Below are 16,942 nucleotides of genomic sequence, written 5' to 3' on the forward strand. Positions count from 1 at the left end.
AGTACACTAACTTGTAGCTTTAGCTGAACACTGTGCAGAGGTCGCACTACACTAACTTGTAGCTTTAGCTGAACACTGTTCAGAGGACGCACTACACTAACATCTAGCTTTAGCTGAACACTGTGCATAGGTCGCACTACACTAACTTGTAGCTTTAGCTGAACACTGTGCACTACACTAACTTGTAGCTTTAGCTGAACACTGTTCGGAGGACGCACTACACTAACTTTTAGCTTTAGCTGAACACTGTGCAGAGGTCGCACTACACTAACTTTTAGCTTTAGCTGAACACTGTGAGGCGGACGCACTACACTAACTTGTAGCTTTAGCTGAACACTGTGCAGAGGTCGCACTACACTAGGGGTGCAACGGATCGTCACCGATCCGCGATCCGAACGGGCCAACCTATTCGGATCGGCACACCCGCGATCCGCGGAGCGCTCCGCGGCCTCGGGTTTTAGGAAAGGCCGCGGCTTCGGCCTAGCTCCGGAGCCGCGCCCATCTTGGTACACCCGGCGGTGCTGAGCAGAGCATCGTGCTGACGTCATCACCCCGCCCCCAACTCGTGGGTTTGTCAGCTTCTCTAAAGCAAGCAAGGAAGGTATGACTAACAGGCACAGCAGCACTAATGTATACTGCTGGAGTGTGTGGATATTACAGTGAGGGACATGGACTGCCTGGCTATATTACATTGGGGAACATGTTTTGGATTGGCTATATTACAGTGGGGACATTGATTGGCTATATTACAGTGGGGGACATGGACTGGCTATATTACAGTGGGGGACATGGACTGGCTATATTACAGTGGGGGACATGTGGACTGGCTATATTACAGTGGGGGACATGTGGACTGGCTGTATTACAGTGGGGGACATGTGGACTGGCTATATTACAGTGGGGGACATGTGGCTATATTACGGTGGGGGACATGTGGCTATATTACGGTGCGGGACATGTGGCTATATTACGGTGCGGGACATGTGGCTATATTACGGTGCGGGACATGTGGCTATATTATGGTGGGGGACATGTGGCTATGTTACGGTGGGGGACATGTGGCTATATTACGGTGCGGGACATGTGGCTATATTACGGTGCGGGACATGTGGCTATATTACGGTGGGGGACATGTGGCTATATTACGGTGCGGGACATGTGGCTAGATTACGGTGGGGGACATGTGGCTATATTACGGTGCGGGACATGTGGCTATATTACGGTGCGGGACATGTGGCTATATTACGGTGGGGGACATGTGGCTATATTACGGTGGGGGACATGTGGCTATATTACGGTGGGGGACATGTGGCTATATTACGGTGGGGGACATGTGGCTATATTACGGTGGGGGACATGTGGCTATATTAAGGTGGGGGACATGTGGCTATATTACGGTGGGGGACATGTGGCTGTATTACAGTGGGGGACATGTGGCTAGATTACAGTGGGGGACATGTGGTTATATTACAGTGGGGGACATGTGGTTATATTACAGTGGGGGACATGTGGCTGTATTACAGTGGGGGACATGATGTGGATATATTACAGTGGGGGGAGATGACGTGGGTATTACAGTGGGGGAGATGATGTGGATATTACAGTGGGGAGATGACGTGGATATTACAACAGTGGGGGAGATGACGTGGATATTACAGCAGTGGGGGAGATGACGTGGATATTGCAGTGGGGGAGATTGTGGATAACTGGATTACAGTGGGGACTATATGGTGGTGGAATTTTCACAGGTTTTGCAAATTCAATTAATTGCATTTTGCACATTTATCCAAATTGACTTTTAGATTCATATATTTATCTAATTATTTTTCATATTTTTGGTGTTCTTGTCAATTCATGTGTTTACGTCGTTCACTATTGTAATATTACGTTTAGCGCAATCCTATTTTTTCTATATTTTTTTCCTTGTATTGGGGTTTTGCAGAAGGATTGCTGCTTCCACTGAGTCTTAGGCGATTTTCGGCCGCACAAGATCGCTTCTAGGTCTTAGCGCAGTTTCTTTCCTTTTTTCCAGGTGAGCTCCCCTGCCTTCCCTGACTGGCGAGTCGGGCAAACGACTGCCCGCTGTTTCGTCCTCCCCTGGAACGTCCTCCAGGCTACCGAAGTGCTTCCACATCCTGCCTCTACTTTGGGGAAGGAATCAGTCCACACACACAGTGTGGTCATGGCGAGCAGAGGAACGGAGGAGCTTGAACGCCCCACGTCATTGAAATCCTCTGTATGGGAGCATTTTGGCTTCAATGTCAAATATGATGATGAAGGAAAGAGGTTAGTGGATAAAACCGTGACGGCGTGTAGGCACTGTGGCACAAGAAAGCCATATGACACTGGAAACACATCAAGCATGGCTACACATTTGAAGCGACATCACCCCGGTGTTTCACTGACAGGAGTGAAACTGAAAACGAAAGCTACTCAACAACCGCTTATCACCGCAGCATTTACACAGCCACTTGTTGCACAATCAGACCGGGCTAAAGCCATCACAAAAGCCATCGGTGTGTTTATAGGTGCAGACATGAGGCCATTTTCGGTTGTCCAAAACGAGGGCTTTAAACACATGCTGAAAGTGCTTGAGCCACGTTACAACATCCCGTCGCGCACCCACTTCAGCGAAAAGATTGTGCCAGATCTTTATGAGCAGGAGAAGAAAAAAGTTGTGGATGAACTATCCCGAGCATCCTCTGTTGCGCTCACGACAGACGGGTTGACATCCAGGGGAGCACAGAGCTATGTGACGATAACCGCTGACTTCATCACAGCAGACTGGGAGATGAGAAGTCCGGTGCTGCAGACACGTCCCCTCTACGAGAGTCACACAAGCACTCATCTTGCGCAGATACTGACTCAAGCAGTGGAGGAATGGAAGTTGAAGAGGCCCAGTACTAATATCCCAGTCACAACTGATAATGCCAAAAATCAAATAAATGCAGTGAATGAGGCAGGACTGGGCCCACATATAGGGTGCTTTGCACATGTAGTGAATTTGGCATCACAGAAGGGAATCTCAATCAATAGGATGGACCGCCTCCTTGGGAGGATCAGGAAGGTGGTTTCCTACTTCCACCGAAGCACAACAGCTGCTCATGTGCTTAAGACAAAGCAAGAAAAGCTAAAGCTGCCTACTCATAAGCTCATACATGATGTCCCAACAAGGTGGAACTCTACTTATGATATGATGGAGCGTTATCTGGAGCAGCAGGCAGCTATATACTCTGCATTGACTGACAAGACCCTGAAGAAAAATGTCAAAGACATCATTACCCTGTCTGATGATGATGTGAGAGTGGCAGAGGAGGTCCTCCAGGTGCTTAAACCCCTCAAAACTGTTACATCTCTGCTGAGCACTGAAAGTTCACCATCTGTGTCAATGATCCTGCCGCTTAAAACAAGGATTCTACAATCCATGGCTCCAAGTGTGGAAGACAGCATCATCACTCGAGATGTCAAGACTGCCATTAGAGAGGACCTGCAGCACAGATACACTTCACCCCCTACTCTACAGGACTACCTTCACAGATCTACTGCCCTGGATCCGAGGTTCAAGTCCCTGTCTCACATGGACCCTGCCCTACGCCAGAGGACATACAGTGACCTCACCACTGAGATTGTGAGCAGTCTGGGCACTGAAGACTGTGATGAGGTAAAGAAAAAGAATATTATTTAAAAATCATAAATTTAAATCTAAATACATTTTTTATTTTCGTAATAATGGCTTTTTTTAAATGTTATTATTTTCATGTTTCATAGACATGAAAAATGTGGCAATAATATTGCCACATTTTTCATGTCTATGAAACATGAAAATAAATAATAGGTTTAATTAATCAACAATTTTTTTTTTCTGCAGGGTCAAGCTGCAGAACCAACAGGAGCAAACTTGGACTCATCATCTCCTCCACAAAAGAAGTCAGCGATGGCAGAGCTTTTTGGAGAGACCTTTGCCACTTCCAGCAAAGACAAGAAGACTCCTGCTGACATCATCAAAGAGGAGGTGGCATCCTACCTGGCAGCAAGCGGCATTACAGTGGATGGTGATCCGCTGACATGGTGGAAAAGCAATGAGTGTAGATACCCTCATATTGCCACGATGGCAAGATGCTATCTCGCTGTGCCAGGCTCTTCAGTTCCTTGCGAGAGAGTGTTCTCAACAGCAGGGGACATAGTGACTGCAACGAGGTCCACACTCTCCCCAGACAATGTAGACACCCTTGTCTTTTTGAAAAAGAATTTGCAATTATAAGCTCAGGAATGCTTTGCTTTCTTTCCTTTATTCTTCTTTGATGGTGTGGACATACTAGGCTTTCACAATCCATGTTTCAAGGAAGATGATGTGCCTTCTTATGTTGCACTTTAAGTTGTTTTTGGCTCGTTGCCCATCGGTCCATGTTTAAAGGAAGGAGATGTGCCATTTTTATGTTGCACTTTAAGTTGTTTTTGGCTCATAGCCCATCGGTCCATGTTTGAAGGAAGGAGATGTGCCTTTTTTTATGTTGCACTTTAAGTTTTTCATTATGTTACAAAGAAGAGATTATGCCTTGTGCACTTTAACTTGATTTTATATATTTTCAAGTAATGTAAAAGTGTTAATAAACAAAAAGACAAAACTTATGTTTATTTGTCTTGTCTTTTTTTTTTTTTTTGTTGATCCGAAAATGATCCGATCCGTGACTCTGATCCGAGGAACGATCCGAACCGTGAGTTTTTTGATCCGTTGCACCCCTACACTACACTATCTTGTAGCTTTAGCTGAACACTGTGCACTACACTAACTTTTAGCTTTAGCTGAACACTGTTCAGAGGATGCACTACACTAACTTGTAGCTTTAGCTGAACACTGTGCAGAGGTCGCACTACACTAACATGTAGCTTTAGCTGAACACTGTTCAGAGGACGCACTACACTAACTTGTGGCTTTAGCTGAACACTGTGCAGAGGTCGCACTACACTAACTTGTAGCTTTAGCTGAACACTGTTCAGAGGTCACACTACACTAACTTGTAGCTTTAGCTGAACACTTTGAGGAGGACGCACTACACTAACCTGTTGCTTTAGCTGAACACTGTGCAGAGGTCGCACTACATTAACTTGTAGCTTTAGCTGAACACTGTGCACTACACTAACTTGTAGCTTTAGCTGAACACTGTTCAGAGGATGCACTACACCAACTTGTAGCTTTAGCTGAACACTGTGCACTACACTAACTTTTAGCTTTAGCTGAACACTGTGAGGCGGACGCACTACACTAACTTGTAGCTTTAGCTGAACACTGTGCAGAGGTCGCACTACACTATCTTGTAGCTTTAGCTGAACACTGTGCACTACACTAACTTGTAGCTTTAGCTGAACACTGTTCAGAGGACGCACTACACTAACTTGTAGCTTTAGCTGAACACTGTGCAGAGGTCACACTACACTAACTTGTAGCTTTAGCTGAACACTGTGCAGAGGTCACACTACACTAACTTGTAGCTTTAGCTGAACACTCTGAGGAGGACGCACTACACTAACTTGTAGCTTTAGCTGAACACTGTGCAGAGGTCGCACTACACTAACTTGTAGCTTTAGCTGAACACTGTTCAGAGGACGCACTACACTAACTTGTAGCTTTAGCTGAACACTGTGCAGAGGTCGAACTACACTAACTTGTAGCTTTAGCTGAACACTGTGCACTACACTAACTTGTAGCTTTAGCTGAACACTGTTCAGAGGACACACTACACTAACTTGTAGCTTTAGCTGAACACTGTGCAGAGGTCGAACTACACTAACTTGTAGCTTTAGCTGAACACTGTGAGGAGGACGCACTACACTAACTTGTAGCTTTAGCTGAACACTGTGCAGAGGTCGCACTACACTAACTTGTAGCTTTAGCTGAACACTGTGCAGAGGTCGCACTACAGTAACTTGCAGCTTTAGCGTTATACTGTGCACTACACTAACTTGTAGCTTTAGCTGAACACTGTTCAGGGGACGCACTACACTAACTTATAGCTTTAGGTGAACACTGTGCAGAGGTCGCACTACACTAACTTGTAGCTTTAGCTGAATACTGTGCACTACACTAACTTGTAGCTTTAGCTGAACACTGTTCAGAGGATGCACTACACTAACTTGTAGCTTTAGCTGAACACTGTGCACTACACTAACTTGTAGCTTTAGCTGAACACTGTGCAGAGGTCGCACTACACTAACTTGTAGCTTTAGCTGAACACTGTGCACTCCACTAACTTGTAGCTTTAGCTGAACACTGTGCAGAGGTCGCACTACACTAACTTGTAGCTTTAGCTTAACACTGTGCAGAAGTCGCACTACACTAACTTGTAGCTTTAGCTAAACACTGTTTAGAGGTCGCACTACACTAACTTGTAGCTTTAGCTGAACACTGTGCAGAGGTCACACTACACTATCTTATAGGTTTAGCTGAACACTGTGCACTACACTAACTTGTAGCTTTAGCTGAACACTGTGCAGAGGTCACACTACACTAACTTGTAGCTTTAGCTGAACACTCTGAGGAGGAGGCACTACACTAACTTGTTGCTTTAGCTGAACACTGTGCAGAGGTCGCATTACATTAACTTGTAGCTTTAGCTGAACACTGTGCACTCCACTAACTTGTAGCTTTAGCTGAATACTGTGCAGAGGTCGCACTACACTAACTTGTAGCTTTAGCTGAACACTGTGCACTACACTAACTTGTACCATTAGCTGAACACTGTTCAGAGGACGCACTGCACTAACTTGTAGCTTTAGCTGAACACTGTGCAGAGGTCGCACTACACTAACTTGTAGCTTTAGCTGAACACTGTTCAGAAGACCCACTACACTAACTTGTAGCTTTAGCTGAACACTGTGCAGAGGTCGCACTACACTAACTTGTAGCTTTAGCTGAAAACTGTGCACTACACTAACTTGTAGCTTTAGCTGAACACTGTTCAGAGGACGCACTACACAAACTTGTAGCTTTTGCTGAACACTGTGCAGAGGTCGCACTACACTAACTTGTAGCTTTCTTTGAACACTGTGAGGCGGACGCACTACACTAACTTGTAGCTTTAGCTGAACACTGTGCAGCGGTCGCACTACACTATCTTGTAGCTTTAGCTGAACACTGTGCACTACACTAACTTGTAGCTTTAGCTGAACACTGTTCAGAGGACGCACTACACTAACTTGTAGCTTTAGCTGAACACTGTGCAGAGGTCACACTACACTAACTTGTAGCTTTAGCTGAACACTCTGAGGAGGACGCACTACACTAACTTGTAGCTTTAGCTGAACACTGTGCACTACACTAACTTGTAGCTTTAGCTGAACACTGTGCACTACACTAACTTGTAGCTTTAGCTTAACACTGTGCAGAGATTGCACTACACTAACTTGTAGCTTTAGCTGAACACTGTGCACTACACTAACTTGTAGCTTTAGCTGAACACTGTTTAGAGGACGCACTACACTAACTTGTAGCTTTAGCTGAACACTGTGCAGAGGTCACACTACACTAACTTGTAGGTTTAGCTGAACACTGTGCAGAGGTCGCACTACACTAACTTGTAGCTTTAGCTGAACACTGTGAAGAGGACGCACTACACTAATTTGTAGCTTCAGCTGAACACTGTGCAGAGGTCGCACTACACTAACTTGTAGCTTTAGCTGAACACTGTGCACTACACTAACTTGTAGCTTTAGCTGAACACTGTTCAGAGGATGCACTACACTAACTTATAGCTTTAGCTGAACACTGTTCAGAGGACTCACTACACTAACTTGTGGCTTTAGCTGAACACTGTGCAGAGGTCGCACTACACTAACTTGTAGCTTTAGCTGAACACTGTGCACTACACTAACTTGTAGCTTTAGCTGAACACTGTTCAGAGGACGCACTACACTAACTTGTAGCTTTAGCTGAACACTGTGCAGAGGTCACACTACACTAACTTGTAGCTTTAGCTGAACACTGTGCAGAGGTCACACTACACTATCTTGTAGCTTTAGCTGAACACTGTGCAGAGGTCACACTACACTAACTTGTAGCTTTAGCTGAACACTCTGAGGAGGACGCACTACACTATCTTGTAGCTTTAGCTGAACACTGTGCAGAGGTCGCACTACACTAACTTGTAGCTTTAGCTGAACACTGTGCACTACACTAACTTGCAGCTTTAGCTGAACACAGTGCAGAGGTTGCAATACACTAACTTGTAGCTTTAGCTGAACACTGTGCACTACACTAACTTGTAACTTTAGCTGAACACTGTTCAGAGGACGCACTACACTAACTTGTAGCTTTAGCTGAACACTGTGCACTACACTAACTTGTAGCTTTAGCTGAACACTGTGCAGAGGTCGCACTACACTAACTTGTAGCTTTAGCTGAACACACTGCACTACACTAACTTGTAGCTTTAGCTGAACACTGTTCAGAGGACGCACTACACTAACTTGTAGCTTTAGCTGAACACTGTGCAGAGGTCGCACTACACTAACTTGTAGCTTTAGCTGAACACTGTGCACTACTCTAACTTGTAACTTTAGCTGAACACTGTTCAGAGGACACACTACACTAACTTGTAGCTTTAGCTGAACACTGTGCAGAGGTCACACTACACTAACTTGTAGCTTTAGCTGAACACTGTTCAGAGGACACACTACACTAACTTGTAGCTTTAGCTGAACACTGTGCAGAGGTCACACTACACTAACTTGTAGCTTTAGCTGAACACTGTGCACTACACTAACGTGTGGCTTTAGCTGAACACTGTTCAGAGGACGCACTACACTAACTTGTAGCTTTAGCTCAACACTGTGCAGAGGTCGAACTACACTAACTTGTAGCTTTAGCTGAACACTGTGAGGAGGACGCACTACACTAACTTGTAGCTTTACGTGAACACTGTGCAGAGGTCGCACTACACTAACTTGTAGCTTTAGCTGAACACTGTGCACTACACTAACTTGTAGCATTAGCTGAACACTGTTCAGAGGACGCACTGCACTAACTTGTAGCTTTAGCTGAACATTGTGCAGAGGTCGCACTACACTAACTTGTAGCTTTAGCTGAACACTGTTCAGAGGACGCACTACACTAACTTGTAGCTTTAGCTGAACACTGTGCAGAGGTCGCACTACACTAACTTGTAGCTTTAGCTGAAAACTGTGCACTACACTAACTTGTAGCTTTAGCTGAATACTGTTCAGAGGACGCACTACACAAACTTGTAGCTTTTGCTGAACACTGTGAAGAGGTCACACTACAGTAACTTGTAGCTTTCGTTGAACACTGTGAGGCGGACGCACTACACTAACTTGTAGCTTTAGCTGAACACTGTGCAGAGGTCGCACTACACTATCTTGTAGCTTTAGCTGAACACTGTGCACTACACTAACTTGTAGCTTTAGCTGAACACTGTTCAGAGGACGCACTACACTAACTTGTAGCTTTAGCTGAACACTGTGCAGAGGTCACACTACACTAACTTGTAGCTTTAGCTGAACACTCTGAGGAGGACGCATTACACTAACTTGTAGCTTTAGCTGAACACTGTGCACTACACTACCTTGTAGCTTTAGCTTAACACTGTGCAGAGATCGCACTACACTAACTTGTAGCTTTAGCTGAACACTGTGCACTACACTAACTTGTAGCTTTAGCTGAACACTGTTTAGAGGACGCACTACACTAACTTGTAGCTTTAGCTGAACACTGTGCAGAGGTCACACTACACTAACTTGTAGGTTTAGCTGAACACTGTGAGGAGGACGCACTACACTAATTTGTAGCTTTAGCTGAACACTGTGCAGAGGTCGCACTACACTAACTTGTAGCTTTAGCTGAACACTGTGAAGAGGACGCACTACACTAATTTGTAGCTTCAGCTGAACACTGTGCAGAGGTCGCACTACACTAACTTGTAGCTTTAGCTGAACACTGTGCACTACACTAACTTGTAGCTTTAGCTGAACACTGTTCAGAGGACGCACTACACTAACTTGTAGCTTTAGGTGAACACTGTGCAGAGGTCGCACTCCACTAACTTGTAGCTTTAGCTGAACACTGTGCACTACACTAACTTGTAGCTTTAGCTGAACACTGTTCAGAAGACGCACTACACCAACTTGTAGCTTTAGCTGAACACTGTGCGCTACACTAACTTGTAGCTTTAGCTGAATACTGTGCAGAGGTCGCACTACACTAACGTGTAGCTTTAGCTGAACACTGTGCACTACACTAACTTGTAGCTTTAGCTGAAAACTGTTCAGAGGACGCACTACACCAACTTGTAGCTTTAGCTGAACACTGTGCAGAGGTCACACTACACTAACTTGTAGCTTTAGCTGAACACTGTTCAGAGGACGCACTACACTAACTTGTAGCTTTAGCTGAGCACTGTGCAGAGGTCGCACTACACTAACTTGTAGCTTTAGCTGAACACTGCACTGCACTAACTTGTAGCTTTAGCTGAACACTGTTCAGAGGACGCACTACACTAACTTGAAGCTTTAGCTGAACACTGTGCAGAGGTCGCACTACACTAACTTGTAGCTTTAGCTGAACACTGCACTACACTAACCTGTAGCATTAGCTGAACACTGTTCAGAGGACGCACTACACTAACTTGTAGCTTTAGCTGAACACTGTGCACTACACTAACTTGTAGCTTTAGCTGAACACTGTTCAGAAGACGCACTACACCAACTTGTAGCTTTAGCTGAACACTGTGCGCTACACTAACTTGTAGCTTTAGCTGAATACTGTGCAGAGGTCGCACTACACTAACGTGTAGCTTTAGCTGAACACTGTGCACTACACTAACTTGTAGCTTTAGCTGAAAACTGTTCAGAGGACGCACTACACCAACTTGTAGCTTTAGCTGAACACTGTGCAGAGGTCACACTACACTAACTTGTAGCTTTAGCTGAACACTGTTCAGAGGACGCACTACACTAACTTGTAGCTTTAGCTGAGCACTGTGCAGAGGTCGCACTACACTAACTTGTAGCTTTAGCTGAACACTGCACTGCACTAACTTGTAGCTTTAGCTGAACACTGTTCAGAGGACGCACTACACTAACTTGTAGCTTTAGCTGAACACTGTGCAGAGGTCGCACTACACTAACTTGTAGCTTTAGCTGAACACTGCACTACACTAACCTGTAGCATTAGCTGAACACTGTTCAGAGGACGCACTACACTAACTTGTAGCTTTAGCTGAACACTGTGAGGAGGACGCACTACACTAACTTGTAGCTTTAGCTGAACACTGTGCAGAGGTCGCACTACACTAACTAGCTTTAGCTGAACACTGTGCACTACACTAACTTATAGCTTTAGCTGAACACTGTTCAGAGGACGCACTACACTAACTTGTAGCTTTAGCTGAACACTGCGAGGAGGACGCACTACACTAACTTGTAGCATTAGCTGAACACTGTGCAGAGGTCGCACTACACTACCTTGTAGCTTTAGCTGAACACTGTGCACTACACTAACTTGTAGCTTTAGCTGAACACTGTGAGGCAGACGCACTACACTAACTTGTAGCTTTAGCTGAACACTGTGCAGAGGTCGCATTACACTATATTGTAGCTTTAGCTGAACACTGTGTACTACACTAACTTGTCTGAACAGTGTTCAGAGGACACATTACACTAACTTGTAGCTTTAGCTGAACACTGTGCAGAGGTCACACTACACTAACTTGTAGCTTTAGCTGAACACTGTTCAGAGAACGCACTACACTAACTTGTAGCTTTAGCTGAACACTGTGCACTACACTAACTTGTAGCTTTAGCTGAACACTGTGCACTACACTAACTTGTAGCTTTAGCTGAACACTGTTCAGAGGACGCACTTCACTAACTTGTAGCTTTAGCTGAACACTGTGCAGAGGTCACACTACACTAACTTGTAGCTTTAGCTGAACACTGTGCAGAGGTCGCACTACACTAACGCACTACACTACACTAGCTCTCTCTAAATATGGTGCTGTGATTGCGATGCCGCAGTGAATTATGGGCCATGACGCGCCACGCGAATTTGACGCGAACGGCCCATATCGTTCGCAATTCGGCGAACAGACGATGTTCAAGTCGAACATGGGGTCAACTCGAACATGAAGCTCATCCCTATGTGCAATTAGTAAAGAGATATGGAATTAGTGGGCACTATGAAATAAATAACTATTATACTTAACTACTTACTGACCAGCCGCCGTCATTATAATGCGACAAGTTGGCACAGCTCCACAAACCGTCGTAGGTGTACATCAGCCGATTTAAGAGCTAAAGGGGCCGCGTGCGATCCACTGGAGGTGCTCACGCCCATGGCGCAACGCCAGAGCCGATGCAGTGATGTCCGCTGGCAACCCGCGATCGCTCCTCAGAGAGCAAGAATGGGGATCTGTCAATGTAAACAGACAGATCCCTGGTCTGTCAGGGAAGTAGAGAGAGATCTGCTGTTCCTAGTAATTAGGAACAGCAATCTCTCTCTCCTCCCTGTCAATCCACTCCCCCCACAGTCAGAAACACCTCCCTAGGGAACACCTAACCCCTTGATCGCCCCTAATGTCAACCCCTTCCCTGCCAGTAACATTTATATATATATATATTTATAGCACTGATCGCTGTATAGATATCAATGGTCCCAAAAAAGTGTCAAAAGTGTCTGATCTGTCCTCAGTCACGCTAAAAATTGCTGATCACCGCCATTACTAGTAAAAAAAAAAATTTTAATAATAAAAATGCCATAAATATATCCCCTATTATGTAGACGCTATAACTTTTGCGCAAACCAATCAATATATGCTTATTGCAATTTTTTACCAAAAATATGTAGACTACATATTGGCCTAAACTGATGAAGAAATTCGTTTTTTTTACATTTTTGTGTTATATTTATTATAGTAAAAAGTAAAAAAATTTTTTTTTTCAAAATTGCCGCTCTTTTTTTGTTTATAGCGCAAAAAATAAAAACGCAGAGGTGATCAAATACCACCAAAAGAAAGCGCTATTTGTGGGAAAAAGGGCATACATTTTGTTTGTGTAAAATGTGGCATGACCGCACAATTCTCAGTTAAAACGACGCAGTGCCGTATCGCAAAAAATGGTCTAGTCATGAAGTGGGTAAATCCTTCCAGGGCTGAAGTAGTTAATAGCATTTACTACAGGTAAAGGTGAGTTTGTCAAATATAGTAGGTTGTTAATAATATCTAATGGTATAAATGGCGCCTGCCAGTAAATATCTGAACTCCAATGAAAATATATATTAAATTTAAAGCTAAAAAAATAGACATTCTCACTAATCTAAATTTCAACACAACCTTTAAACCGACATCCATCTGTCTGCTATCAAAAGCTTTCTGTGATTAGAGAAATTTCATATGCAAGTTCCGTAGTGCAGTAACCTAAAAGTAAAAATAAATCTTAGTTTAAACAATTAAATAGTTTTTCTAGGAAAAACAAATTATACATTTTATGAATCCTTTTTTAAAATTAGATGCTTAATTATGAAGGTGAAAAGTTGAATAATTAAGTCAAGATGCAATACGGATATCTCCCTAGAGCGCTAATGCAGTCTGTGAAGTTACCATGGTAACCTCACATTCTAGACAGTCAAGAAACAATTATTTTTTATTTCATATAAAAAAATATAAAAGAAAATAGCAGGCTGAAAATGGATTTTATTGCTTTTTTTGTGTGTAAACCACAATTTCTAAATATACAATTTTAAATTTAAACAAACGAAAAACTGTATATAAGATTACCACAATTGAATTCTTGCCCAATATTGTTAGGTCTCTATGTTCTTACGTGTTCGGTTATCATTTCAAGCAAGACCTTTGGAATTTTTATACTACATTCCACCACACTGCCACCTTTCTTTCCTGTGCTCTCATTTACCTATTCCTAAACAGTTTTGAGCAACTGTATTCATGTGTTGCTTGTATGCGTAAGTGGAATGTGAAAACAATGAAAATTATTTTTTTTGTTTGTTATCCAAAGAGCCCAGGAAAATAGGTAAAAAAGCAACACACTCTGTGGATTTATTTTTATCTAGATATTGTGGAGGTGGGTTTATTAAAAGATACATGGAAGATACCTTGAATAGGAATTAACTGGGGAAAATATGTAAGTAAGGCAAATAGATGAAAAAACTAGGTTAGGAAAATTAGAGAAAGTAGTTGACAGGGGGTGAGATATTGTAAGGGTTGGGAGTTCATGGATAATACAGGAATGCTAGATAGATACATCCAAATAACATATGGACATCAATCCTGTGACAAAGCAGAGGTGAAGCACGATAAATAAAAACATAGAATAGTTAAAAATAACACTAAAGCAATAGAATGCACAAACCAAGTATATAGGAGTTACTGTAAAATCAACACAAGACAAGACTAGAAATTATCTTCCTTGATCTCATATATCTGTGATTTTGGACTGATTTTTATATTTTTACATTTTTATGGTTTTGTATATTTACAGATTTGGACTTTATTTACATCACATTATATGGTAGTTCTATGCTATATGAATAGTATAGCACACCATTGGCACAGATATTTCCACTTTTTACACATGGTGAATTAAATTGTGTATGGTTATAGATTGGGTGTGCAAGCACTGTGTATATGAATAGGCTCACGTGTTTATATATATACTAGATTTCAGTCTATTATATTTAGTTTAATTATAGTTTACTTATTTTACATCACTTGCGGGGTGTGAGCGCCTCATATTTTTCTTTTATATCTGGAAGAAGGATCATATGGGTGAACAGATATATGAGATCAAATAATATTCATTTGTAATTATTTTAAAGGGGCAGCTCTCTCATAGTATTTAGGTGATTATTCACTTAATCACATTGGTATTTAGTTACACTTCATTTAGTGGCGCAGTGGAGGTATTTTTGAATAAAGGGCGGTTTAGTATTCAGAATACCCATAGTTATACAAATTATCTTCCTTGTCTCAAAGCAATTGGCAAGCACTAGATAGCTCTTCAACCACTGCTGCCTGCTACATTTATTTTTGGCATAAGCCTAGTTAAAGGAGTCTTCTATGTGAAAGAGAAGCATCATCATTCAAACGCCTATGCTTAGATTGCTGGTGAATATCATATAACACATTACCACGGAAACATGTGAGGCACAGTTGGGGCTAGAAAAGCTGGCAACTGGAAGTTGAGGCTACAAAGGGGTGATCACAAACAAACATATAAAGTGCCTTGCAAAAGTATTTATACCCCTTGAAACTCTCCACATTTTGTCATGTTACAACCAAAAACGTAAATGTATTTTATTGGGATTTTATGTGATATAAAGTGGCACATAATTGTGAAGTGGAAGGAAAATGATAAATGGTTTTCAATTTTTTTTTACAAACAAATATGTGAAAAGTGTGGCTTACAATTGTATTCAGCCCCCCCGAGTCAATACTTTGTAGAACCAGTAACACAGCAAAGACGATGTACTTCCCAACATGTTTCGCCCATCTGTCGGGCTTCCTCAGGGGATGCTGGTCACATGCAGAATACACTGCCTTCTAGCGAAAAACATATAACAATAGTTGTATGTTAGATCAGAACATGAGTACAGAAAATATGGATTCATCTATTGAAATTACATGCATGTGCATCTTGGCTATCACAGTGTGATTGCCTACCTGTATCTCCTAGAGGATGGGGGGGGGGAAAGGGGAGAACGGGGTAGGTCTGCCAGGATAAATGCTGCCGCCTTACCGAGGGAGCCCCACGCTGAAGGTGAGCGTAGATGGTACAAAAAGACCAGCTAAAGTATAGAAAAAAATGATAGTGTCTTATAATGTGTGAGGGTAAGCTGGAAATAGCCTTCACATCATCATGGCACACAATAAATAGTAGGGGTTAACACTCACAGAGGCAGATACGGCAGCTGGCTTAATGCCAGGGACCACACACCTCCCAGGATACAAATCACTTTAAAGGAATACCTAATGAAACACAAAATATACTATGTAGTATCTGCTGCTGAAAGTCAACAGTAAAGAGGATCAAGTCCTTCAGTATAGGCATCAGAGCAGCACAGAACAGTCACAAGCATGATAGATTTAATACAAATAAGCTAATTAGGTAAGTACCTGAGTGGAGAGTTTGATGTACATGGGTCCCTTGGTTTCTGCAGCATAAACTGGCTGCTAACAGCGGCTTTAAATACCATCCATCCGGTACTAATACCGGAAGCGGACCATGGACTGGGCTGCACAGGTGTAAGCATCGTAATGGCTGCTTACTCCCCTGTCTGCCGCCGGGTCCTAAGGCCCGGGAAGCAGGACAAGACGGGGAGCTCCCTCTGGTGGTGAACGGGAGAAATCTCAGGTCTTAAAGGACAGTGTAGAACGGAGGATGGTGACAGGGACATTATAGAAGGAGACAATCCGTCCGCATCCCTATATTCATATACAATCGAAAGTTTTTCCTCTTAAGTGGGATTTTGGAGGGCAGAAGTCTCAAATAATATATCAAAAAGTATAAAAAATATTTGTTTTATTATATCAAAAGATTAAAAGTATGACACATAAAAAACAACAACAATAGGGACAGAATGGATGCCACAATTTACAATAGATGATAAAAAGATATACAACACAAATCAGGAGAGCTGCACTTAACCCACAAAACGCTGTTTCAGCAAGCAGTTAATTGGAATTGGAGGTCCGACGTGTTTCGAGGTTTTTATAATGATTATGACCTCTTCTTCAGGGGCTGGAGATGAGATATATATCTTTCATGAAAAAGCAACATCACATGGCATCCGATTCAGGAAGGGGAGGGGAGGAAACTGTCTGCCACCGGGGTCCAGACCCGAATATCAGTGCCGCCACCACGGGACCAAAACCATCAGCAGAACACGACCGGACACAAAGGGCGTCACGTCCATCAG

The 16,942-nt window shown here is 43.0% G+C and overlaps 1 protein-coding gene across 1 annotated transcript; it reads left to right on the forward strand.

The window, feature by feature from the left end:
• The first annotated feature begins 2,182 nt into the window (after positions 1-2,182).
• Positions 2,183-4,261, forward strand: LOC141141286 (E3 SUMO-protein ligase ZBED1-like). Its single transcript, XM_073628961.1, has 2 exons — positions 2,183-3,661; positions 3,869-4,261. The coding sequence occupies exons 1-2, from the start codon at positions 2,183-2,185 to the stop codon at positions 4,259-4,261; spliced, it is 1,872 nt and encodes a 623-aa protein (XP_073485062.1).
• Positions 4,262-16,942: the final 12,681 nt, after the last annotated feature.

Source organism: Aquarana catesbeiana, linkage group LG04, assembly GCF_042186555.1.
Source record: "Aquarana catesbeiana isolate 2022-GZ linkage group LG04, ASM4218655v1, whole genome shotgun sequence".
Taxonomy (NCBI): Eukaryota; Metazoa; Chordata; class Amphibia; order Anura; family Ranidae; genus Aquarana; species Aquarana catesbeiana.

What these genes read in the sequence shown, in the direction of transcription:
- LOC141141286 (XM_073628961.1), top strand. Translation starts at nt 2,183, where the DNA reads ATGGCGAGCAGAGGAACGGAGGAGCTTGAACGCCCCACGTCATTGAAA. An exon ending in GCACTGAAGACTGTGATGAG is followed by an intron (nt 3,662 to 3,868) that starts GTAAAGAAAAAG and finishes TTTTTTCTGCAG; the next exon opens with GGTCAAGCTGCAGAACCAAC.